General features: G+C 35.1%; 1 protein-coding gene across 4 annotated transcripts in view; it reads left to right on the plus strand.

Annotated features, from left to right (window-relative positions):
* The window catches only part of RAB3GAP1 (RAB3 GTPase activating protein catalytic subunit 1), a 157,592-nt gene that overhangs the window by 60,108 nt on the left and 70,197 nt on the right, over positions 1 to 27,287 (plus strand). For all 4 annotated transcript variants that reach the window (XM_082465821.1, XM_082465820.1, XM_082465819.1 and 1 more), the window contains exons 6-17: positions 3,724 to 3,843; positions 4,747 to 4,912; positions 9,411 to 9,510; positions 12,068 to 12,149; positions 15,925 to 15,993; positions 17,285 to 17,358; positions 19,527 to 19,619; positions 20,034 to 20,203; positions 22,147 to 22,236; positions 23,765 to 23,937; positions 25,185 to 25,239; positions 26,067 to 26,438. In XM_082465821.1, the coding sequence (XP_082321947.1) occupies positions 3,724 to 3,843; positions 4,747 to 4,912; positions 9,411 to 9,510; positions 12,068 to 12,149; positions 15,925 to 15,993; positions 17,285 to 17,358; positions 19,527 to 19,619; positions 20,034 to 20,203; positions 22,147 to 22,236; positions 23,765 to 23,937; positions 25,185 to 25,239; positions 26,067 to 26,438 (1,564 nt within the window). The remainder of the gene's footprint in view (positions 1 to 3,723; positions 3,844 to 4,746; positions 4,913 to 9,410; positions 9,511 to 12,067; positions 12,150 to 15,924; positions 15,994 to 17,284; positions 17,359 to 19,526; positions 19,620 to 20,033; positions 20,204 to 22,146; positions 22,237 to 23,764; positions 23,938 to 25,184; positions 25,240 to 26,066; positions 26,439 to 27,287) is intronic.

Raw genomic sequence — 27,287 nt, forward strand, 5'->3', positions numbered from 1 at the left:
CCTTCTACTAACTTTGGGTTTTGTTTGTTCTTCTTTCTCTAGTTTCTTTAGGTGTAAGGTTAGATTGTTTACTTGAGATTTTTCTTGTTTCTTTAGGTAGGCTTGTATAGCTATAAACTTCCCTCTTAGAACCGCTTTTGCTGCATCCCATAGGTTTTGGGTCGTCGTGTTTTCATTGTCATTTGTGTCTAGGTATTTTTTTATTTCCTCTTTGATTTCTTCAGTGATCTTTTGGTTATTTAGTAACGTATTGTTTAGCCTCCATGTGTTTGTCTTTTTTACGTTTTTTTCCCTGTAATTCATTTCTAATCTCATAGCGTTGTGGTCAGAAAAGATGCTTGGTATGATTTCAATTTTCTTAAATTTACTGAGGCTTGATTTGTGACCCAAGATGTGATCTATCCTGGAGAATGTTCCGTGCGCACTTGAGAAGAATGTGTAATCTGCTGTTTTTGGATGGAATGTCCTATATATATCAATGAAATCTATCTGGTCTATTGTGTCATTTAAAGCTTCTGTTTCCTTATTTATTTTCATTTTGGATGATCTGTCCATTGGTGTAAGTGAAGTGTTAAAGTCCCCCACTATTATTGTGTTACTGTCGATTTCCTCTTTTATAGCTGTTAGCAGTTGCCTTATGTATTGAGGTGCTCCTATGTTGGGTGCATATATATTTATAATTGTTATATCTTCTTCTTGGATTGATCCCTGGATCATTATGTAGTGTCCTTCCTTGTCTCTTGTAACATTCTTTATTTTAAAGTCTATTTTATCTGATATGAGTATAGCTACTCCAGCTTTCTTTTGATTTCCATTTGCATGGAATATCTTTTTCCATCCCCTAACTTTCAGTCTGTATGTGTCCCTAGGTCTAAAGTGGGTCTCTTGTAGACAGCATATATATGGGTCCTGTTTTTGTATCCATTCAGCCAGTCTATGTCTTTTGGTTGGGGCGTTTAATCCATTCACGTTTAAGGTAATTATCGATATGTATGTTCCTATGACCATTTTCTTAATTGTTTTGGGTTTGTTTTTGTAGGTCCTTTTCTTCTCTTGTGTTTCCCACTTAGAGAAGTTCCTTTAGCATTTGTTGTAGAGCTGGTTTGGTGGTGCTGAATTCTCTTAGCTTTTGCTTGTCTGTAAAGCTTTTGATTTCTCCATCAAATCTAAATGAGATCCTTGCCGGGTAGAGTAATCTTGGTTGTAGGTTCTTCCCTTTCATCACTTTAAGTATATCATGCCACTCCCTTCTGGCTTGCAGAGTTTCTGCTGAGAAATCAGCTGTTAACCTTATGGGAGTTCCCTTGTATGTTATTTGTCGTTTTTCCCTTGCTGCTTTCAATAGTTTTTCTTTGTCTTTAATTTTTGCCACTTTGATTACTATGTGTCTCGGCGTGTTTCTCCTTGGGTTTATTCTGTATGGGACTCTCTGCGCTTCCTGGACTTGGGTGGCTATCTCCTTTCCCATGTTAGGGAAGTTTTCGACTATAATCTCTTCAAATATTTTCTCTGGTCCTTTCTCTCTCTCTTCTCCTTCTGGGACCCCTATAACGCGAATGTTGTTGCGTTTAATGTTGTCCCAGAGGTCTCTTAGGCTGTCTTCATTTCTTTTCATTCTTTTTTCTTTAGTCTGTTCCGCAGCAGTGAATTCCACCATTCTGTCTTCCAGGTCACTTATCCGTTCTTCTGCCTCAGTTATTCTGCTATTGATTCCTTCTAGTGTAGTTTTCATTTCAGTTATTGTATTGGTCATCTCTGTTTGTTTGTTCTTTAATTCTTCTAGGTCTTTGTTAATCATTTCTTGCATCTTCTCAATCTTTGCCTCCATTCTTATTCCAAGGTCCTGGATCATCTTCACTATCATTATTCTGAATTCTTTCTCTGGAAGGTTGCCTATCTCCACTTCATTTAGTTGTTTTTCTGGGGTTTTTTCTTGTTCCTTCATCTGGTATATAGCCCTCTGCCTTTTCATCTTCTCTATCTTTCTGTAACTGTGGTTTTTGGTCCGCAGGCTGCAGGATTGTAGTTTTTCTTGCTTCTGCTCTCTGCCCTCTGGTGGTTGAGGCTATCTAAGAGGCTTGATGGTAGGCTCTGGTGGTGGGTAGAGCTGACTGATGCTGTGGCGGTCAGAGCTCAGTAAAACCTTAATCCACTTGACTGTTGATGGGTGGGGCTGGGTTCCCTCCCTGTTGGTTGTTTTGCCTGAGGCAACCCAACACTGGAGCCTACCCGTGCTCTTTGGTGGGGTTAATGGCAGACTCTGGGAGGGCTCACGGCAAGGAGAACTTCCCAGAACCTCGGCTGCCAGTGTCCTTATCCCCCCGGTGAAACAGAGCCACCACTCGCCTCTGCAGGAGACCCCCCAACACCAGCAGGTAGGTCTGGTTCAGTCTCCCCCAGGGTCACTGCTCCTTCCCCTGGGTCCCGATGCACACATTACTTTGTGTGTGCCCTCCAAGAGTGGGGTCTCTGTTTCCCCCAGTCCTGTCAAAGTCCTACAATCAATTCCCACTAGGCTTCAAAGTCTGATTCTCTAGGAATTCCTTCTCCCGTAGCCGGACCCCCAGGTTGGGAAGCCTGACGTGGGGATCAGAACCTTCACTCCAGTGGGTGGACTTCTGTGGTATAAATGTTCGCCAGTCTGTGAGTCACCCACCCAGCAGTTATGGGATTTGATTTTACTCTGATTGCGCCCCCTCCTACCGTCTCACTGTGGCTTCTCCTCTGTCCTTGGATGTGGGGTATCCTCCTTGGTGAAGTCCAGGTTCTTCCTGTCAATGATTGTCCAGCAGCCAGTTTTGATTCTGGTGCTCTCGCAAGAGGGAGTGAGAGCACGTCCTTCTACTCCGCCATCTTGGTTAATCTCCTTTAAAATGTTTTAAATCTTTTTTTTTTATTGCTGTTTTGGGGGATTTCTTGAGAATGTTCGTAAAAATAAGCATTCATAACTGTCTACATAGAGTTAAAATAAATTAGGCACATGACTAATGCCTTTTATAAATTTATTTTAAAAATATTATTAAATAAAAATACATTGGGGAGTGAATAGGGTAGGAATTTTCAGGAGGCAAGATCACCAGTTTGACCTTAACATTTTTGTAAATTTTGGCTACAAATTTGTGGTTTTTAAAGGACTTGTCAACTAAATGAGAAGTTTTCTTTACTGTAGGATACCGTAGCAAGAGTAAGCCATTTTCTGATAATTTTGTGATTCCTATCTAATATGTTATTGAGTAAAAGAACATAAGAATTCCTTAATTAGGATACTAGAGTAAACCATGTTCTCAGCACAAGTACATCATGGCTGATAATTCTTTTCCTGACATTTAGGGAATTTATTAAAATTTTACCTTTCCACATTAGTGGACTTAATGTTATCAGTTAATTAACGCAAGATGTCAGTGCTGGCTTTCATCTTTTATTTTTGAAAGCTAACTTTTAAGACAAACCTGTTATTTAATGTTTTTTCTTTGTGATTTCAGTAAACTGCTCCTAATTTGTAAAGAATAGAGAGAAAACAGTAGATGAAAGATGGAAATTTTTCACCAAATGAAGGAAATCCAGGTTGTTATAGATTCAATTGCCATTTGAGAAAGAAAGAAGGACCTGTAGTTCAAGCCTAAGTTTCCTTCAGGGAAATTTTTTCATGTTTCTCAAATAATAAATTTTAGTATTCTGACATTTTCCCTTGTTTAATGGCAGTGATTCTTTTTTTTTTTTAAGGTATGGACTCCGAGAGTTTGTGGTGATCGCCCCTGCTGCAAATAATGATGCTGTTCTCAGTGAATCTAAGTGCAATCTTCTTCTGAGTTCTGTGTCTGTTGCTTTGGGAAACACTGGCTGGTAGGTGGACATTTCAAAAAACCTTGACATGAGTTTAAGAACTATTCTAAATTATAATTTATGAGGGAAAATGATTACTGTTAGGTTTTTGATTATGATTAAGATTAGTACTTGTACATTATTATATTGGAATAAGGTATGTAAGGACAAACTCAACAAAACCTTTAGGGAAAGCATTTCTAAAGGGAAACTTACTGAAATATTACATGACTATTTAAAATGGAGAATAAATTGTACTATTTTTGTATTTTGCTTCCAAATGTTTCGTTTATTTAAATTTTGGTGCAAAATCTAATTTTAAAACTTGATGACAGAGCATCCCCTTGTTGAGCCTCAGCTAGGAACATGCATTCAGGTAACTCAAATTTTTTGTTTCTCTGCACACGTCTTCAAATGCTTTGAAAGTGCTACGCGTATTGATTTTGAGATTACAAATAGATTTTAGTGAGTAGGCTAATTTGCGGTTATGGCAATCTTTGAATAAGGAGGATAACTATGTCCTCAAATGATAAAGTAAAAAATAATTCACCACTAGTGTGGGTTTAATTTATATTGCTTAATGCCTGTGAATCAAGTTTTATTATGACCTTGGAAAGCCTCATATGATAGGATCACTTTTATTCAAGAAAATTTTTATTCTGCTTTTTTATGACTTTCAGCCATTTTAAAATAGTTTTCTGACTACAAAGTGCCACTAAATGATAATTTCTTCAGTTTATTAGTGTAAGGAGAAAAGGAACTAAGAGTGTCTTTGTTTTAAATGTGAGTCTGGGGAGTATTCCTTGTTTAGTGCTTTTAAATAGTTGAGATTAAAATAACGTAATAGTGGAAAAACTTGAGATTTAGGAGTTATTCAGTATTTAGTGAACTTAAAGTCTATTCCTTTTTAATTATGCCCTGTAGCCAGGTGCCACTCTTCGTGCAAATTCATCACAAATGGCGAAGAATGTATGTGGGAGAATGTCAGGGTCCTGGTGTCCGAACTGATTTTGAAATGGTTCATCTTCGAAAAGTGCCAAATCAGTACACTCATTTATCAGGTCTGCTGGATATCTTCAAATCAAAGATTGTGAGTTGGCATTGATATTTTCAGTCTTATAAAAGCAGTAATTGGTAATTTTATTGATTACATAGAAATATTTCTAATGTTGAAATGTAATTACTTAGAAGAAAGATGTAATTGACCACATAAATTACTGTGTATGTTTAAACAAAGTGTCCGGTTAGATTTTTAGTGTACTAATGCTCTAACTGATTTTGTTTGTTCAGTTTGTTAACATTTATCTCCTACATTAACTCTTTATACTCCTTTTCTTCTAATAGTAATGTTGCCAACCTCACCACATGAGTGGGCTTAAGCATAGTTGCTTGTTCAGGGCTCTGACTGAGTAACTGAGATGTGAACTCTTTGGGTTCTGAATTGCTTTTTTTCCCCCAAGGGTCTATTTAATTTGATGTTTAAGATTAATCAGGCTTATATTCTATGACTGAGAGCAGCAGGGCTGAATTGGATGTGCTCAGTATATCTTTGGTGTTCTTTAAAAACACTATCACAGAGATATGGAGGATTTGTCTGTGCTACTCTGGGGGAAGAATTAGGGTCTAGATTGAGGAGCTATTTGTGAATACCTCTAGAAAAGAGAGCAAAGCCAGGTAAGTAAGTGGTGGAAGGGATTCTCCACTTAGAGAAATAGTCCCCTTAAGTGATTAAGTTGGCACCCATTTCACTAAAAGTGATCAAACTTGATTAACAAACTGATATTAGATATCTCCTGGTATGGTACATTGAATAGGATATATCATCTGTGTTGCATTCCTGTTAAAAATGTTTAACATAAATCAAAACATGAGGAAACAATCACGTATTTCCAAAATGAGCCATATTTTACGAAGTAAAAGCCCAGACTCTTTAAAAATGTCAGTATCATGATAGGCAAAACAAAGGCTGGGAGCTGTTTAGCCTAAAGGAGACTAAAGTGATATAACATGCATGATCCTTGATCAAAACAAAATAGCCATAGAGGACACAAATGGGACAGTTGGGGCAATTTTAATATGGACTGTATGTTAGAAAATAGTATCAATATTAAACTTCTTGAGTGTGATAATCCTTGTTCATAGGAATTACATGCTGAAGTATTTGGGGGGTGAATTGCCATGATGCCTACAACTAACTTTCAGAGGTTCAGCCAAAAAAATTGTTTATGTAAATATATGATAGTATGTGCGTGTATCAAAATGTTAATTGGTGAACTTGGTGAAAGTCATACTGGTATTCATTACGCTAGCTTTGCAACCTTTCTGAAGGTTTGCAAATTTTGAAAAGGAAAAAAATGTAAGAAAAAACGCTGAAATGTCTTTTTTAACATACATTGTTTGTAGAAAGATATTTAGGATTAGAATTTAATTTCATAAAATATATGTTTTCAGTTTTGAGGCCATAAATAGCAGGGTGGTAGGATTATCACCACCCAGATAAATCTGTTTGACATTTAAAAAAAAGTCTGCATATCCTGGGTTAAGAAATTTAAGTAAAAACTTCTTTATACCCTTAGTCCCTTTCCTCAAAATAACTATTGTTAGCTGCTTCTTGTGATTATCTCTATTTAAAAAAGCATAGAAGCGTATCTTTTAGTAAGTTCCATGTCTGTATGTAACTTTTTTTCAAAACCTTTCTGGACTTTGAAATGCTTTAAGTACTGCTTAATTCTACACGTGTTGCTTTGAGGAATTTTTGAAAAAGGCAAGGGTGCGTTATTTCTACCCCATACTTTGTTCTTACCAGAAGTCTTCAATTATATTTAATTATTTTAGATCAAATTCTAGTCAGATGCAAATATTAATGCTTTATTCCTCTTCTTAAAAAACATTAGTGAACGTTATTTTCATGGATCTTGTATGTCACTCTTCTACGTTACTCAACTTCTCTTTAGTGAAACTGGGGACCACCTTGATCTGTGGAGCCTGACTTTCATTATGACTATTTACTAACTGTACTTTAAAAACAAAAGTGTTCCTAATCAGTTTATCACATCATCTGTCAGAACTTTCACAAACCTCACCTGTCTAAATATGAAGCATGTCTCAAAAGTTGATTTGATAGAGTTGAACTTAAGATAATTGAGACTTGGTTTGGGTACTTTAGTGGTTTTACATAGTTAAAGCTACCCAATATGTGGCTCTCTTATACTTTCTTTATAAAGCTATCTTTAGGGGCTTCCCTGGTGGCGCAGTGGTTGAGAATCTGCCTGCCAGTGCAGGGGACACGGGTTCAAGCCCTGGTCTGGGAAGATCCCACATGCCGCGGAGCAACTAGGCCCGTGAGCCACAACTACTGAGCCTGTGCGTCTGGAGCCTGTGCTCCGCTGCAAGAGAGGCCACGATAGTGAGAGGCCCGCGCACCGCGATGAAGAGTGGCCCCCGCTTGCCGCAACTGGAGAAAGCCCTCGCACGGAAACGAAGACCCAACACAGCCATAAATAAATAAATAAATAAAATTAAAAAAAAAAAAGCTATCTTTATAAGTATTACTCTTTAAATCTACTGGAAGTGTTCCAAGGCACTCACCCTCCACTGGCAGTTTATTTCATTTTCACATGGATCTAATTATTAGAAAAGGCTTCATTGGCAGGGTGGCAGCAGAGGGTGGTTGTCCTTGGAATCACATCCTCTTTTGCCACATAATCCTCTAAATATTTGAAAACTCTCTCATACCCTCGTCTTTCCTTTTTCAGTTTAGATATTCTTCATTCTATCAGATGTTCCTTATATTTCATAGTTTTATATTCTGATTGTTGTTTTGGATATTTGTCTTTTTTAGAACTACATTTCTTCATGTTCTGGGGAAATTTTGTTTGCAGGCTCAGTTTGAATCAAGGCTTTATTTACAGTTTTTAACTTTCTCTCCCATCCTCTCTAGCGGTTTTGTAATTTTGCGGTTGCTCCTTACCTGCAGAATATTTCAGACGCTGGTCTTAAAATGATGTTTGGAGCCTTTTGCTCCGTGTTGATATTGGGGTATTGCACATTGAGTCTTGGACTCATTGGGTTGCTTGCTTGGGTCATGAGAGTGGGTTTGTCCCCCACTCACACAACTTTCCCTAGCCCCATACCTTCCAACAAAGCCACTGCACGAAGCGGGAGTGCCTTGCCTCAGGGTCTGCCTTAAGCAGAGAGTCTTACAGTACCCTCATTCTGGGTGAGTACTTTTGGTTCCATTTAATGCAGTCTGTAATCCTGGCTCTCCCTGCCTTTGTCTGCATGTGGAACTCAGCAAGCATATGCCTTGAGCCCCATTTAACACTTTGGATTTTCTGTACCTTTTCTAGGGCCCACAAAGATATTTATGTCATGTTTGGTCCTAGGTATTTCTTTTTGGTCATCTCTTTCTGTATTTGTCTACATTGCTATGTGACTGGAGCGGAGGTTATATGTCAAAGTGACCTTGTTGTGGTTTCTAGATCATTTACACCCAATTACAGGTGAACGCTCGTTTGATATCTAGACCTGAGTAAAAAATAATTATTCCTGACCAGCCAGAATCTTACCTTGCTTGTCTAGGACACAGCAGCCCCAAACTGAATTAGCTTTTTTTTTTTTTTTGGCAGCTACCGTATTTTGTGACTTGAGATTGAGTTTGTGTTCAGTTAAAGTTACTGATGACATTTATAGATGCTGCTGCTGAGCTAAATGTCTCTTTATTCCTCCTGACCAGCAGTATCAGCAACACCTGGAAACTGGGTAGATATGCAGAATACTACTGAACCTACATTTTCACAAGCTTACTAGGTCATTCCTATGCATATTTAGGTCCTATGCCACATTAATATAGGTTAACCATTATTAAGGGAAGCTGAGATTGTGAGATGTTTGGATGATATTATTAATTTTTATGATTTTTAATGAATGTAAAGATAGATCTAAATTTTCTGATTCATTAATAGAAACTACATGAGTGGCCGTTTGTCACAGTCTAAAATTCTGGTTAAATATTCAAGACTGGCTTTAATTTGAGTTTATTTTCATTTAAAAGAAAGAAAAGACATCATCTTCTCAAACCTAGTGTTACACTTTATTTAATAGTTTTACCTTATTTAAAAAATGAGTCACATTTTTTTCCACATTCAACATGGCTGAAGAGAATAGTAAGAAATTATGTTTGTATAATTAAAATTGTATAAGATATTTTGAAAGAGCACTTTATATAATAAAATTTAATATCTCTTTTCCTGGTAGTAGTTTAAGCAGCTTTATTTTAATGTAATTTGCTCTCTGGCATTAATTCATCTCTTGAGTTTTTAAGCTGTGAGAATTTCTCCCATGAAAATGTTTTCCTAAATTCTGCACCTTTGGCTGTAATAACTTAGTGACTTTGTTTTCCTTTTTAATGGCTAGAATATCATACATTTTTCATGGCTAGACTGTGCGTGCCATATCTAACACTGTAATCTGAAAATCCACATTTCATGAAGGTAGTAATTTATCCATTCCAATAGTTTGAAATTTGGTTCTGGTATTTACAAGGGTACTAACATTTACATGGTATTGTCTTTGCATTTATTTCCTAGGGATGTACTTTAACTCCATTGCCTCCAGTTAGTATTGCTATACGGTTTACCTATGTACTTCAGGATTGGCAGCAGTATTTTTGGCCTCAGCAGCCTCCAGGTGAGATAATTTAGAACTATATTTAACTTACTGAATATAAATGGAGAGAAAATATATTCAGAAATTAAAACTATTTAACAATGTGTTTCAAGTGTTTGAAATATTTGTAACTCATTTTAAATGTAATATTGCTGATTTCATTGCCTTTATCATTTTTTTCTCTTAAAAAAAGCTGTGTAGGTTGTTCTAGAGACAGAATTATTCTATAGCTGACAATCTGTTTTTGAAAGCTAATATTATTTATAAAGCATTCCCTTGCTGTGGAACATTGTGTGCTGCAAATTAGTGTGTAATGAGTAAAATGTCTGCTTTCAGAATATAATAAGAGAAGCCACCCTCATAGTCTGAGAACAGACACGCACAGAACCTTATAGAGAGTAGAGTTTGAAGAAGAGGGCTAAATAAGGAAAGCAGAAAGGAGAAAAAGATGTGTATATACATATACACTTATGCTGGGAAGAGCTGTAGAATATTTTAACTTGCATTTTTATAAAAATGTGATTAAAATTATTTTACCTACTTAACCATTGATATACTGATTCATTAACAGTAATTAATTATTAGCCTATAATAGGCCAGCTCTGCCAGGACACAGATATGAACAGACATTATCTAAGTTGTAGAAAAGCTCAGCCTGGTGGACATTTAGCTTAATTAAGTGAGGTTTAGGTTCCTGGATGTTTCTCTCACAAAAAGTGCCATTATATCCAAGTCTATCTAATAAGAAATTTAATATAAACTTATAAAATAATTACAAGGATTTTACTAGCCTGAAAACATTTTCCATTCTACCTTCCTCAAAGAGAAATAAATTATAATAAAATAATATTCTTTACTGTTTATTTTTGTTCCAAAATGGTTGGTTTGTTTATGAGATTGAAAATAGTAAATTGATTATCTTGGGATGATACTAAAATTAATGTAGTACATTTAGCTTTTGGTGGTTATATATACTACTACTGTTTTATATACCACTGAATAATTTGAAACTAATGTGCAGTAAAAGAACTCCATCTAAACTACAACAGAGGGAAATAAAAGCTAAACTGAGATTTATATTAGAAGACTCAAATGTTTGTTTTGGTAATTTTAGTTTCCAGACAACAGTACGCCTTTGTTAGTGTTCTATTGCTAGTTTTTTAAAATGGGCATCAAAATATTAACCTTCTTTCTCAGTGGATTGAAAGCCATATAAATTTTTAATATTTTCTCTTTTAAAGGGAAGGGACTGAACATGTAATATGGGCCAGACACTGTGCCTGGCATTTTATATACTGTTTCAGGTAATTCCCATTTACCTATGAGACAAGTATTATTATCTTTCTTAGAGAACAAAAGTAACTGGCCCAAGGGCACATGGTCACCAGGTGATAAAGTTCACATTTAAATCCTGGTCAAACTCCAAGTCCCATCATCCTTTCATTCAACAGTGTAGCTTTTCAACTTTTAATTTGACTAAAAGTTTTGTACAGTTATAATCTATTAATAATTTTTAGCTTACTGGTTTAAAAAATGTGCTTAGGACTTCCCTGGCGGTCCAGTGGTTAAGACTCTGTGCTTCCACTGCAGTGGGGGCATGGGTTCGATCCCTGGTCAGGGAACTAAGATCCTGCGTGTAGTGCGACGTGGCCAAAAAAAAAAAAAAAAAAGTGCTTATTATAAATTTTGAAGCTCTTAATTCACATCTTATAGTAAAGCTAGTCATTGTGATCTTTATTGTAAGCATTCTTTAGTTGGAAAAATGGAATGAATTGACTTTAGAAAATTTACTGACTCAAGTAATTTCAATAATTACTTGTTTAATAACTAATTTTAATAATTTAGTTAGGTGTAGATAATTGTCAAACATAATTTTAGCAAATCTGGGTGTGTTCATAACTCAACAGTAGACTTTAATTTTAGAAATTCTTAGTGTAGTGTGAATAATTAAAAACAACCATCTATTATTTCAAAGAGAACTCTTTTTGAAGTCTTTTAGAAGTGTTTATTACTTCTTCAAGAGGGATGGAGCTAAGGGGTGATATACCCTCTAAATTTTTCTCTAATCTCAGATACCATTCATAATGGAATGGAAATTCTTTTCTGAACTTCAGATATTTCTCTGTACTGTCAGCTGATATAAGGTTTTATTAATGATTACTAATTTGGGCTATTCAGGAATTATTGACAGCAAAACTGATGAATGTAGGTTGATGATTAAATTTTTTAATACTCAGATAATCTTTCTTTTAGATGCTATTAATCACATTCTGAGAAAATGAAAAGAAATTTACAGGAATAATATTCTCTTGAGTAATATTTAAGGACTATTTCAGAAGAGTAAAATTTAGAGTGCATAGCTTGAATACAGCACTTTACAAATAGGAATTAAATGTGTCCTTTTACTATAACATTCTTGGGGGAAGTCTTTAATATCTGACTGTTCTCTAACTTGCTATATATATCTTAATGTAGACACTTTTAAAACTTTAATTTCTCAAAGGGCTGACCTACCTAGATTTAAATTCTTATTTCTCCATTTTTGGCTAACTGATGGAAAATTTTTTTTCTTGTTTAGATATAGATGCCCTTGTAGGAGGAGAAGTGGGAGGCCTGGAATTTGGCAAGTTACCATTTGGTGCCTGTGAAGATCCTATTAGGTGCGAATTTCATTATATCATTTGAATTATGGGACTTTACTTTTTAAATTATATTGATGTTGATTTTACTGTGTTTTATAATACTGCAGCCTCCTGGAATGAATGTAGTACTGGAAATAGAGACCTACATGTAACAATCTGTCCATCTTTTTTTTTTTCTCTGTAACTTAAGAAGTAAAAGAGGGTTTAAAGTAATACATAAAATGTACATAATGTAATTTATTGATTATTCCTTATAGAAGTGATTCTTGGTATACTTTGGGGGAAATATTTTAAATATTGAAAAGCACAGACAATATTTTATGTAACAAACTTTCATATGTCCATGACCCAGAATTAACAGTTGTTTTCATTTTTTCTGGCCACTTTTTCAAAATACACAAATTAAGACATAAGTAAGAGACACAAGGGTGACCTTATAGGTTACCCAGTTGCTATTCTAGAAGAACTACTGAACTTAAAAAAAAAAGCTGTTTCACAAGAAAATGCAGGGGTTGAAAAATTTAATCACTGATAGCAAAATATTTGGAAAATATAAACAGTGCAGATATAGATACTGTCTCATTCGTTAAACTATTTGGTTATTTAAAAAAATATATTCACATGTATACATATATCTTTAATACTCTCACATAGAGGTAGAAATAATATTACTTTTAACTTAAAAATCACTTAAGGGAGACAATAAAGTGAGTATCTTTTAAAATTGATATTTATTATATGTGCCAGGCACTATACTAAGTAAGGAAGATACCGAAGTAAATAAAAGTTTCTGCCTTCTTGGCATTTACAGTCTACTTAAAAGAAATAGATGAACTAATCACCTAAATAAACATACAATTACAAATTGTGGGATAATTTGAAGGAAAAGTACAGGATGTAATGACAGAAAAGTGAGGAACTAGTTTAGATTGATATGCCATCAGTAAAGTCTTCTCAAAGGAAGTGAAATTTATTCTGAGTCTCAATTAGGGGAGGATTTAGCCAGGCAAAGAGTGAGAGAATGACCATTCCAGGTGGAAGGAAGAGCCTGTGCAAAATGCCTTGATGCAGGAAAGAGCTTGGCGAGTTTACTGAAGAAAATAGAAGGTGGCTATCATGGCTAGAATGTAGTGAGCAAGGGAGAAAGGGTGTAGGGTGGATTACAGATATATTTGTGGCCCTCCAACTGGTTCATTTATTTGAATTTCACTTAGGGAAAATTTTAGGGGGAGAGAAATAAATTAACCTGGTAGAAATCTGAAGGTTTAATGATTAAATATTTCTTCCAAATTTATATCATCATGTGGAGTCAGTCAGCAAAGGAACAAGTGATTGAAGAAGAATACAGAAATAAGTTGAGGGTAAGACGGTGCACATTGGCAGACCATTTAAGTCAAACAGTGATTAGCAAATGTTGTGGGCACTGTGCTTTTGAAAAGGCATCTTTGGTAGTGGAAGAGGAAATGAAGAGGCTTTTTTCGGTGTCTTCTCTCCTTGTCAAAGAAATTGTTCTATAGTTAGAGGGAGAGGAGAGGCCATAGTCATAAAAGCTTAGGAACTGAATCTGCGGTTCATACCTAAAAATATTCGGGAGTATATAGTTTTAAACCTCTAACCATTCATGTTCTCTGATATCACATACTGTTTTTGGTCATTTTTTTTACATTAAAAATTAGTTTTATTTAAAATAATAAATTCACGTTCAGTGGAAAAAATTTAAATAACGTTAAAAAAAAGGGCAAAAATCATATGTTTAGTAGTCAGATTGTTTAGTTGCAAATGGTAGTCGTCAACTCTAATTCAAGCAAAAAATCAGTTTATTGGAAAAGTATTTGGTAACTCAAACTCAAAAGTTTAATTGGGACCATTGTAGAACTGGGCTCAGAAAATAGGCTTGAGCCAAGGGTGCCTAGTTGTCCGGTTCTTAACCAAGGTTACACTGCATTGTTGTGTAGTGCTGGCCCTGCTCTCACAGTGAATTCCTAACTGTACTTGTAGATTCAGTGTCTCAGACAGGAGTTGCTAGTTAGTCGAGCATCACCAAATATCGGAGAAGTGAAATAATTGGCCCTTTTGGCTTCTGTACTCTCCAAACATAAGAAGTGGGTTCAGAATCTAGACAGGAAAAAAAAAAATCAGTAAATTCATAACCCCCCTACTCATAGGTGATCACTGACAACAGCTTGCTTTATGTGCTTCCAGTATTTTTCATATGCATGAAGTAGGTATATATATGTACATGTTTATGTATATATATGCGACAAGGGCCCCCAACACCACCCTTTGGTTGATTTGCTAGGACGACTCACAGGACACAGCCATAGTTGTGCTTATGCCTATGATTTATTGCAGCAAAAGGATACAATGCAAAAAATGGCAAAGGGAAAAGGCACATAGGGTGAGGTCCAGAGCAAACCAAGGACAAGCTTCCTCTCCCAGTGTAGTCACACAGGACACGCTTAATCCTCCCAGCAGTGAACTGTGACATGTATGAAAGGCTGTCTACCAGGGAAGCTCATTAGAGGCTCAGCACTTGGGGTTTTTAATCAGAGACTGGTCACGTAGGCACCCTCTGCCTAGCATGTACCAGAAGGAAACCAGATGTTTGCATAAACCGTATAGTTTGCACAGGTAATTTAGGCAGAGTGAGCCATTCTTACCAGGGAATGGTAGGAATCCTCCTAAAATTCAAGTTTCCAGATGTCAAGCCAGGGGCCAACCTTGCAAGTAGGCCTTTCTAAGTATCAGACCTGCTATGATAACTCTTTTCTGCACAGTATTTTTGTACATTTTATAAATGTATGTCATCTTGTACATTTTTTGTGGCTTGTTTTTGATTTTATAATTTCACATGAAAACTTTCTGAAATTTAATATTCATCTATAATAAGAGGTCAGCAAACTATGACCGGTGGACCAAATCTGGCCAATAGCCTGTTTTTGTATAGGTAATGAGCTAAAAATGGTTTTTACATTTTTAAAGGTTTTAAAAGGAAAAAAACAAGAATATAACAGAAACTACATGGCCCATAAAAAGCCCCAAATACTTACTCTCTGGTCCTTTGTAGAAAAAGTATGCCAATTCCTGATCTGTATCATGGTGTTTTCAAAATTGAGATATAATTTAGGTACTGTAAAATTCACAATTTTAAAGTATACAATTCAGTGTTTTTAATGTTTACAGAGCTGTGCAGCCATCATCAGTATCTAATTCTGGAACACTTTCATTACCCCCAAAAGAAACCCCTCACCTCTTAACTGTTATCCCCTCCTAGGCTCCCTAGGCCCGCTAGCTCTAGACAAATATTAATCTGCTTTTTGCCTCTATGGATTTGACTATTCTGGACATTTCATATAGATTGGGTTATACCATATATGACCTTTTGTGTCTGGCTTCTTTCACTTAGCATGTTTTAGAGGTTCATCCACATTTAGCATGAATCAGTACATCATTGCTTTTTGTGACTGTATAATATGCCATTGTATGTAATACTACCACATTTTATTTATCCATTCATCAGCTGATAGACATTTGGTTTACTTATACTTTTTGGCTATTATGTATAGCATAGTTTTTTCTTGCAGACATTAACTTTATATAAATGTGCTACCGTTTGCTAAACCAGGTGTTTACAGTTTTATTGTATTATAAATAATGACCACTTTTAACATATTTATGTGTACATCTCTGGTTATTTACTGAAGATACAATTCTAGAAGTAGAATCGTTGAGTCAGGATGTATATATACAGTGTTAAAGCTTATGGATATATTTTACGTTTTGTTTATTTTAGTGAACTCCACTTAGCAACTACATGGCCTCACCTGACTGAAGGTATCATTGTGGATAATGATGTTTATTCGTAAGTATGTTAAGAGTAGTACATTGAGGTTCACAAACTTCAGTAGAATAAATTAACTGCCAGGTGGTTAGCAATTTTTCTTTGTATCAGTTTCTGATACAGTTGGTTGTTGTTTTTCTATTTTTAAAGATCACTTTTTAGACTGATTGATATGTATTATAGATGTGCTTTAAGCTGTGGGCTTTGGAGATAGGGTCCTTAGTTCCGGGAAAATGAGCAATCTGAATCTTACTTGGTTTTAGCAAAGATGTTTTTAAGCAGTTTGGGATTCAGTGCTTAATTCTGTTGAACTTTTCTTAGCTGGTAAGAAGCATTTGATAAAGGGCTTTGAAGAGATGATGGTTATCAAAATATGTGGGAATGATATTTGATCATTAAATGTCAAATAACAGGACATCCATGTCATATACTCCTGTGCAATAGAAAATTGCACAGGAAAAAATTGAAAATTACAGCGAGCACGATCCTGGAAGAACATGGAGAAGGAGGAACATAATTTTAGTACATTCTCATGCTTGATGCAGAACAGTGAGAAATAGAAGACTTTTTTTTTAATAATTAAAATAAATGTGTTGTATTTTCTGATGGTAAAAGTAACATGAACTTTTAAAATCAGATGATTTAGATGAATAAATTAAAAGAAAAAAGTAAAGACTACCTACAATTTCATTACTTAAAAAATAACCAGTTAGCATTTTGGGGGTATATCTTTTTAAGGTATATTTTTATATATTAATTTGCTTCATTCATTTAATATATTTATTCATTTAATAAATGTAGATCTGTGTTGTCAGTTTTTAAATTGCTGCATAGTATTCCATTAAGTGAATGCACCATAATCTGTTTAACTGAGAAAATGGGGCACTTTTGATCTTGTGGAAATTTTTATAGCTTCTTTTTTTATTAATAAATAGTGTAACAAAAAGAAGATTAAAATTATTATGGATTCTTGCTTGTTTCTCATTTCGTTTTCTTTATTCCTAAAATGTAATTCTCATTAGATTATCATTGTATGTTGCCTGTCAGGATCATTTTTATGTTTTTTGATTAGTTTGTTTTGATTTTGGTTTTTCCTTTTGTGCTTTTTTTGTCTAAGAACTTTGAAGTCTTAAGGTTTTATTTTTTTTAAACTTATCTAAATGGTCTGCATATGAATAACAGTAAGTTTAAGGGAGGCAAAATGGATTGCTTGTCCTTCTATATAATGTTTTCATTAGACTGCATTTGGTAAATGTATGAGTCTTGCAGATTGCCATAAATAGGATCTTGTGTTTATTGTTTTGCATTTTAGTGATTTGGATCCTGTTCAGGCTCCCCATTGGTCTGTTAGAGTTCGAAAAGCTGATAATCCTCAGTGTTTGCTAGGTAAGATGTTTATGTTCCTTTCCTGAAATAACACGAATCTGTCTATCCTCCAGATCAGGAACACTGAATGTATTCTTTATACTTTATTTCACCTATCTGAAAAGTATTTTTTATTTTTATTTTTTTACATTGTGACCTCCTCGGTTAACTCCATTAACAATAAACCTTTGTCAACAGCAGTGAGTCCTTCTGGTTACTCTTGAATAGTACTAGCAGACATGCTTTCTTGTCATTTGGTTTTAACCAGTCTGTACCTCAAAATTCTCTGTATTTTCCCATGACCTGAGTTTTATCCTCCTGATGCTTTTATGTCACTCCTTGTTTCCTTCCTGTGGCATACTGTGCATCTTCCATTGTAGTGAGTGGAACCCCTTTTTGTCTTCTGCAGTCCACACTGAATTTGACAGTCTTCTTAGAGCCCTTCTATAGGGCTCTGTATTGTACCTGCAAATCTTTGTTCTGATAGAGGAAAAGAGGTGTTAATAATCTTGTACACATCATAGGGATATCTGAAGAAGTCAGTGGAATAACATAAATAGAAATACTTTAAAAGCTATCCATTGGTATTCAGATCCTATTATTATATCCCATGTCTAGAATTATCTTTCCCTTCCCATTTTTGTAGATAATATCTCTTTCATTAAATCTTCTGAACCCACCTCCTCTTTCCAGTCTTTTTCTCTCTTATATTTAGTACACATGAAAATTATTTTCTTCATTTCTGTGTTCATCCATGCCACCTTTATTTCATTTAACCTGATAAATTACTGTTCAACTGAGGAGTTATTGATGACAATATTAGGGCATTTCTCTAAAGCATTTTTTTCTTGGGCTCTTTATCATTTATTATGTGCTGTTCATTAAATGCTTATTAGCACTGCCATCTATGCTAACTATATAATAGTGAATACAAAGATAAGGTAAAATTCTTGCCATCAGTGAATTTGTCTTGGGGTATAGGGAGATAGTAGAGGGTTTATATCAAGAGTTTGAGTTGGATAGACCTTGTTTGAAATCCTAGATCCACCAGTTTGAGCAAGTTGCACAATCTCTTCCAGTGTCAGTAAGATAGAGGTAACAATAGTACATACTTCAGAGTGTTAGTGAGAGGATCAAATAAGATCATGTACGTGTGTGTTTGTGTATCACATTTAACGCAGTGCCTGTCTATAATGAGTATTCAATAAATGGTTTCTCTTGTTTAATCATTGATTTACTAAATTATTAAATTTAGTCACTAAATTTTTTCCTAATTCCTTATTATTCCTCAGCCGCTGACTTTTGTGATAATTACAGAGGACCTTAGAATTAAAAGTATTCTCATTTTAAGTTTCTGTCCCATAATCTCACCCTGTCTCTTTAACTTTGTGTTTGTATGACTAGATTATAGGATTATGTAGTCATATACTACAATAAGCTATAGTCGTATAGTTTATATGACTAGATTATAGGATTTTCCTACTTGTCTGAAGAACTCCAGAAAATGTTCCAGGTTTATTCAGAACTAGTTGGTGAATTCTGAAACTTGGATGTAATTAGTATATTGTATTGTCTAATAATTTTAGTACTGATGGTTCTTGTTAAGCTTTAATTTCTTTGTGCAAACATATCTCATAGAAGCTCTTTAGAATATATCAAACCTTTTCCCCCTTTGTTATAATGACACAAAGCATATCATTAACATGCAGTTGAAGCTGAAATAACTTCATCCTACATGATTTTTAATCCTGTAGAAACATATCTTTAGAATTTATTTTTATTTTTATTTTTCTAATGGATTCAGAATTCTAGTAGGGTGGCAGCTAGGGAAAGAAGACCACTACATATATATAGTAATATTCTTGTTACTTGTACAACTTAATGAGAATAGATACTATTTGGCTTATTCAGGCAAATAGTAACTGCTTAATATATTAGGTTCAATTATTTTTTCCTTTCATTCTAGAAGTAATTCTAAGGAAAAACTGTTTTAATATCCTGGGCTATGGAGAGAAAGCAAGGCTACCTTTGAAGTAGGATTACTTTTTGGATAGGGTAGAAAAACTGAATCGTTCTTTTTCTATCATATCTTAGCTAATAGCTTTTGTGAACAGACATGTACTTTTATTTATAGGACTGATTTCTTTCAGTTAATGTTTTAAAAATGAGTAACATTTTTTTCTATGTAGGTGATTTTGTCACTGAGTTTTTTAAAATTTGCCGTCGAAAGGAGTCAACTGATGAGATTCTCGGACGATCCACATTTGAGGAAGAAGGAAGAGGTGACACCTTTCTCCTTTTTTAAAAGTTATTTTCAAATGTTCCAGCAACTTTTCATCTATTTTTCTAATTTGAGTTACGTTGGGGAAGCAAGTTTTGATGAACTAGGCAGCTCCCGTTTTCTCCAGGCTATACCCTGAGCTTAAAACATTGTGTGATTAATAAGTTCTTTCCACCAAAAATGTAAGATATTTCGAAAAGCAGGGTTTTAGAGGTTTATTTTTGAAGTTCCCTGGGCAGAAATTATGCTACACCTTTGTCAATCATGCATCCATATAAAGCTGAACATGTGTATTAGTAAAAAGTCACTAATGAAAAGAGTGACTAAAATATTCTGTACAGTCATCAGTTTATTCATCACTTTAACCTGCCAGGGTTGGTGATATAATATGTATTCATTTCTGTTCTTTTTATAGAAGTTGCTGATATAACTCATGCTTTGTCAAAGTTGACAGAGCCTGCACCGGTTCCAATTCATAAATTATCAGTTTCAAATATGGTACACACTGCAAAGAAGAAAATACGAAAACAGAGAGGTGTAGAAGAATCACCGCTGAATAATGATGTCCTCAATACTATTCTCTTGGTAAACTAAATGTAATGTTTTTATATGTCTTTATGCATACTCATTTATTCATTATCTATTCAATCCCATCTATGTGGCAGGCACTGGATTGGGAATATAAAATGAGTAAAACATCGTCTCCACATTGAGTCCCCACTAGTGTAGTGGGAAGAAGGAAAGTAAATAGTAGTTACAGTACCATGTTACCTGTGAGAATTCTGGCAAAGGGGCTGTGAGAACACAGCAGAGGGTGCATCTGTCTCTGTCTGAGCAGTGTGGGGATCCGGGAAAGCTTCGTAAAGAGGGACACTTGAGCTAAGTGTTAAAGGGAAGAAGGTTTAGAAGCAGAGGAATAGCAGAAGCCTGAGAGAGCATGTTGGACAGTTTGGTATATGGCAGGGTACTTCCCAGAGGGTGGCCAGGGATGAGGAGAGTAGCAGGTAACCTGCCATGTTGAAGCACTGGACTTCATCTTAACAGTTTAATGCCATTTTAAGCAGAAGGTTGACATGATCAGAATGGTATTCTCGAAAACTTTCTTTCACAGCAGTCCAGAGAAAACTTTATAGCGAGTACTAGAAGGGGCTAGGGTGTCTCCTAGGTATAGGGTGGTGGAACAGGCCTGGCCTAGGAGCCATACACAGGGTTTAATCCTGACTTATGGTATGACTTTGAACAAGCCATTTAACTTCAGTTTCTTCATCTGAAATGAGTCTAATAAAAACCTGTGAGATTGTTGTGAGTACTAAAGGACCTTCTGTTACACTGGCATAAAATAGGCCTTTGCTAAATGATAGCTACTCTTACTATAATTGTAGTTGTAATCATACTTCTGGCAATTTGTGCACTAAGACTTTCTTGGGAAAAACCTTCAAGAGTAGTGCAATGAAAAGATTATAGGACTTGAAAACTTGATGTTAATCTTATCCCTGCTGTTTACCTGAGCAAGACTTTTAGCCACATTTTTAGTTTGTATATTTGTAAGATGTGGGCACTGATACATAGTTCACATAGTGGTAGGAGAATAGGATACTGTTTGTAAATGTGCTTAGTAGTGGAGGTTGGCACTTGGTAGTTCCTCTCATTTAAAAAAGTCTGTTCAGCATGTTCTGTAATACGTGGTAAAGTATGCATAGTAAAAGGAATTACAAGTCAGCAGTACCACAAAACACTTGGGAAGAATAGTGATAAAAGGATTGAAAGTAAATTTCTGTAGAGAAGGCCCCTTCTTGAGAATGTATCCTTAGAGATTTTATTCCAGTTATATAGCTTTTTACCACTTCTCCACACCTTCTCTCACACACAGACACACACACACAGACACACAGACACACACACACACACACACACACACACACACACACACACACACACACACACACACACACACACACACACACCCTCACACATGTTAACAGAAATCATGTGGAAAAGATATACTGGTCATTACAGGTTTAGTCTGCTTCCCACTTTCTATGGGTATCTCGTAAGATAAAATTACGGGTCTTTAATATCATACTTTTAGCATTTCATATATAAAAACCCATGGATGATTCTTCTCTACAGAGCCTCATGAATGTTTGGGTGTTTTAAAATTTTCTTTTATAGTTTTGTCTTTTTAATAATAACATTAAAAAAAAATTTAATGACATTGGATGAGCCTGAAATCATAGTGAAGAGATTCTGGTTTTGCCTTTTGTAAACTAAACAATTCACAGAACCAGGTGGTTACATTCAAGAAAAATCTGATTTTAAAATTGACTAGTCACTGAAACAATGTATTTTTGAAGAAAAATAGAAAATGTTTGGATATTGTAGAACTAACTGGGCAGTACAGTAAGAGCATTCCCATCATTTTAAAAACAAAACCATTAAAAAGTCAGTGTTTATATGAGTTACAAAAGTCAAAATGAGAAATTTCGTTGAAGATGTGATTATTATTTTCTTTCTTCCTCCCTCCTAAGTTCTTATTCCCTGATGCTGCTTCTGAGAAACCGTTAGATGGGACTTCTTCAACAGACAACAGTAATCCTCCATTAGAGAGTGAAGAATATGTAAGTTAATTAATTAACTTACATATTAATGTATATATATGTAAGAATATGTAAGAATTATGTAATATGTAAGAATATGTAATATGTAAATATGTAATATGTAAGAATATATGTAATATGTAAGAATATGTAAGTTAATTACTTACATATTTAATTAATATTTTATTTTTTATTTTTTTATTTATTAAAAAATTTTAAAAAATTTATTTGTTTTATTTATTTATTTTTGGCTGCATTGGGTCTTCGTTGCTGTGTGTGGCCTTTCTCTAGTTGTGGCGAGCGGGGACTGCTTTTCATTGCAGTGTGGGCTTCTCATTGGGATGGCTTGTCTTGTTGCAGAGCCACGGGCTCTAGGTGTGTGGGCTTTAGTAGTTGTGGCACGTGGGCTCAGTAGCTGTGGCTTACGGGCTTAGTTGCTCTGCAGCACATGGGATCTTCCCGGACCAGGGCTTGAACCTGTGTCCCCTGTATTGGCAGGCGGATTCTTAACCACTGCACCACCAGGGGAGCCCTAAAATATTTCAAATGCATTGAATTTCTAGGGGTTTTGCTATATTTCTAGCAACAGTCATGAAATCCAGTTCACAACAATGACTACTGTAAACAGTTTTATAGCTCTACACCTGTCATTTAAGCTTTCTTTTCTCAATTTATCAAAGACTTGGATGAGGAAAACGTGAAAATTTTCTAGCACTCACTATAAAGCTTTCTCTGTTTTGAAATAAGGATCTTTTTATTTTAAAAATCACCTTAGTAAAACTTGAGTGAAGATGATATCATGGCCTTCATTCAGACAATGCCCTACTATAGAATATTGGCATAGATACATATTTTGGGTAGAACTTTTCTGGAAACAGTGAAAAAAATAACAAATATATTGTGCGTGGTTATAGGATTGCCTTCATTTTACACTTTTCATAAATCATCAAATTTACGTTTTGCAGCAGATTCTACTTTGTATTTCAAAACTGGACAGAGAGTGGAAAATTCTTTAATGAAGTAACATGTAAAATGAAGTAAAATTTTCATGTTTTCCTCTTTCAAGTCTTTGATAAATTGAGAAATGAGAGTTTAAATGACAGGTGTGCAGATATATCAAATTGTTAACAGTTATTTTGGGGAAGTGATTTCGTGAACTGAGGAGGAAAAGCAGGCTTTACATTTTCAGTTTATACAGTTCTGATTTTATGTTTTTGATTTTGACAAGTGTGTACTCATTTGTAATTAAAAGATTTTTATAACAACACATGAAATTTGGAATATATCTTAAAGATTCCACAGAAGAAATTGAAAGCTATAACTTTAGGCTCACTAAACTATAGCTTCACTTTTTGATACTTATAGACATCTTGAAAACATGGAGCTGCCTAAGAACAATTTAGGCAATACTGTATTAGACATTTGATAAAAGCCGGTTTGGTAGGATAGATTAATTTCAGTATTAAAATCTCTACCTACACAGTTTTTGATTATACATGTAAATATGTTGTTAACAAGTTTTGCTTTGTTTCTGTTTTGTTAAATTTAGAATCTCTACAATCAGTTCAAATCTGCACCATCTGATAGTTTAACATACAAATTGGCTTTGTGTCTTTGTATGATCAATTTCTACCATGGAGGACTGAAAGGAGTGGCACATCTCTGGCAGGAGTTTGTTCTTGAAATGCGTTTCAGATGGGAGAACAACTTTCTGATTCCAGGGTAATAATTTCAGTTTCCAGCTTTAGAGATAGGATTTTTGTTTGTTCGCAGAATTTGACTTTTGACCCATTAATTCTCCTCTTCTAGGAAATCTGCCCTAAGAAAGTGGTAAGAAACTTAGGACATGATTTCTTTTCAGAGGTATTCACTGCAGCAAATTTATAATAGGAAAAAAAAAGTTAAACAACCTAAATATCAAACATTAAGGAATGGTTAAATAAATCATGATATGTCTCTATAATGGAAAGTTTTTTTTCCAGGAATCTCTAATAATATAGAAAGTGATCACAATATTTGTAGAAAAGTAGAATATAGTGTTATGTATACAGAGTGCTTTCAACTATGCTTTCAATTATGCTGATAGAGAATATTGAAAAATATATAGAATATATATAGAAATATGTATAGAAAAATAATTGGAAAGAAATACAACCAGATGTTAACAGTAGTTTTCCCAGGTGTGAATTATGTTTTTATTTTGCTCTTTATACATTTGTGTATACATTTGTGTTCTAAATCTTCTGTCATGAACATACATTTTTATAGTTGGAAAAAAACATCTTTAAAGTTCATAAGTTCAGGTATTAGACATTACCTATAATTTTTTGGTATAATTTATACTGACATTTCATTTAAAGAGTTTAGTTAGCATATATGTTGGTACTGCATAGGTTACTGCCCATTTACCTGTGCTACTCAAACTAAGGGAGGAGAGTAATGATATAAGTAATATAAAGTGGTATTTGATCCAAAAATGTTTACTCTTCGGTCATTTGCCAGCCTCTGCTTAGCTGGATTCTCTCGTGGCCGATTACTGGGAACCTAGTGATTTAGCCTAGGGGCAGTCCAGGCTCCCTTTAGCAAAAGAGAGGTGGAGATCAATGGATTTTATATTGAGAATCCACCATAATGATTGAGAAATGAATATATAGTATAATCTCTTTTGTAAGGCATGAAATACTACATGCTAGCTACTTCCTAGGGTGAATTTCTAGGCTTTAAAATTTTTTTCAAGTTTCTGTTAGCTTGAGAGCTATCACTAGTTTGCTGTTACTGTTGGTGAATTATGGACTAGGGGGATAAAATAAATTTTGATCTTTTAATTTTATTTGGTCCAGGTCAGTTGCCTTACCTATAGAAACCTAGTTCTGATTTCTTATCAATGTGGCTAAAATATATGGTAGTATAAAAATATGAATATCTGAAGCAGTTTTACTAAGCTGTTTTCCCACTACTTTATTTGATAGATTAGCAAGTGGACCCCCAGATCTAAGATGTTGTTTACTGCATCAGAAACTACAGGTAAAGATTTCCGGAACAGTGACAGTATATAAATGTGGTCTTGGTTCAATTGGAGCTTATTCTGATATTAAATGTGATAATGGATTATAGGCTATTCTCATTGTCGTGCTGTAGGTTACTTACGTCATTGTCATTCACAACAAGGTCCAGGGAAAGGGTGGAGAATGAAAATAAAATATTCAAGTAGTGGATAGATTTTTATTTTACTGTAACTGTCACCGGCGGAACGGCAATTTCCTCAGTCCTTGTCCTCCTCAAGGAAAACCTTCAGTCGAGAGACATAGAGCAGTTTTAAGCAGCGGAAGTTTTATTAAGCAAAGCGGAAGTACACTCCTGAGAAAGGATGAGAGCGCGCTTTCTGGAAACCAGAAGCCATCCTGCAGTGGGGATAGGGTTGGCTTTTCAGGCGGAAAGTCCCTTCATGTGTCATTTGACTGACAAGTTGATTGACAGCTTTAGGTTACGTAACTTTTCTCCTCGTGCGCAGGCACTTAACGCATAAGCACCCAAGTGAAACCCATGGGCGTGGGGGGAAAACCATAGTGCTCATTTATTACAAATACGGCAAAATGAGCCCTGGGTTACTTTGAATCACCTTTTAGGTCTTGGTGCTCCTGCGCCAACCTATGCTGGTGGGTTTTATCTAGCTTGGTGGTAATAAGGCTGGAAACTTAGCGGTCCTTGACCACAAAAGGGAGGATCTCTGGGCGTGTTCTGATCACCGGTGTCCAGGTTGGGGAGAGAAGGATGACCCTGTCCAGAATGGGGCGGGGACCTGCTCATGTCTGACTAACTGCCTAACAATTCAAATATGAATGTTTTTTCAGATGTTAAATTGTTGTATTGAAAGAAAGAAGGCACGTGATGAGGGGAGAAAGACAAGTCCTTCAGATAATGTAACTAATACGTATTCAGGGGATGCTGGAAAATCTGGAGACCAGCTGGGGCCAGACAATCTAAAAGATATGGATAAGGAAAAGGGAGAGGTGGGAAAATCATGGGATTCTTGGAGTGACAGCGAGGAAGAATTTTTTGAATGCCTAAGTGATACTGAAGAACTTAAGGGAAATGGACAAGAGAGTGGCAAGAAAGGAGGACCTAAGGAGATGGCAAGTTTAAAGCCAGAAGGACGACTCCATCAGCATGGGAAACTTACACTGCTACATAATGGAGAACCTCTCTATATTCCAGTGACCCAGGTAGGACATGGACTGGTTCTTTAAGTTTTATTTTTTGTTGTTTATATAACTTTATCCTAGTAAGAGATGATTGCTTTGGGTAGAGGCAATTCTTTAAACAGTTCTATGTTCAAAGATCTATAAATTTGACTATTGGGGCTTTTAGGTCTACTATTTGTACAACTGAGAAATGTTTTGAAGTTTCAGTAGATAGTAGCTCATCATGTATAAGGTGATCTATTAGTTCATGTTAAACTTAGTGGTGGGTACTCAGGTGTTTAAAAAAACAAAATCCAAAAACATTGGAAGAACAAAAGTAAAAATTCTTTAATTATATGATTAGTTTTTATCTGTTCTAATATGCAGTTTGAATCCATTTTATACCATTAGGAAGTAGAATAGCAACAACTCAAAACCTAAGGAAGAGCAATAGTTTTTGTTGGGCTTTTTTGCATAGGTAATAAGTGAATACATTTTATTGTGAAAAACTCAATCTAGAAAAAGTAAAAGCCACCACCCACTAATTCCAATTCTCATCTGTAGAAGTAACCACTACTATTGGTTTGGGTTATAATTTCTTACACCTGTTTCTATGCTTTGATGTATGTATGTGTATGCATATGATACATAGTTTTGTGGATTTTTAAAAATGTGTGCATTGGTGTGTAGTTTTTTAACCTAATGTGTCTTGAAGATCTCTTCATGTCATTACATGTAGATCTACTTAATCTCTTTAATTGCTGGGTAATATTCCACGGCATGGAAGAGCGATAAGCTTATTGAACCATTCCCCTCTTAATGCACAATATATGTTATTTGCAGCTTATTGCTATTACAGTGCTACAGTAATGTAGCAGATTCTTGTAGTTT

Source organism: Balaenoptera physalus, assembly GCF_965194825.1.
Source record: "Balaenoptera physalus genome assembly, chromosome: 6".
In the NCBI taxonomy this organism is placed as follows: domain Eukaryota; kingdom Metazoa; phylum Chordata; class Mammalia; order Artiodactyla; family Balaenopteridae; genus Balaenoptera; species Balaenoptera physalus.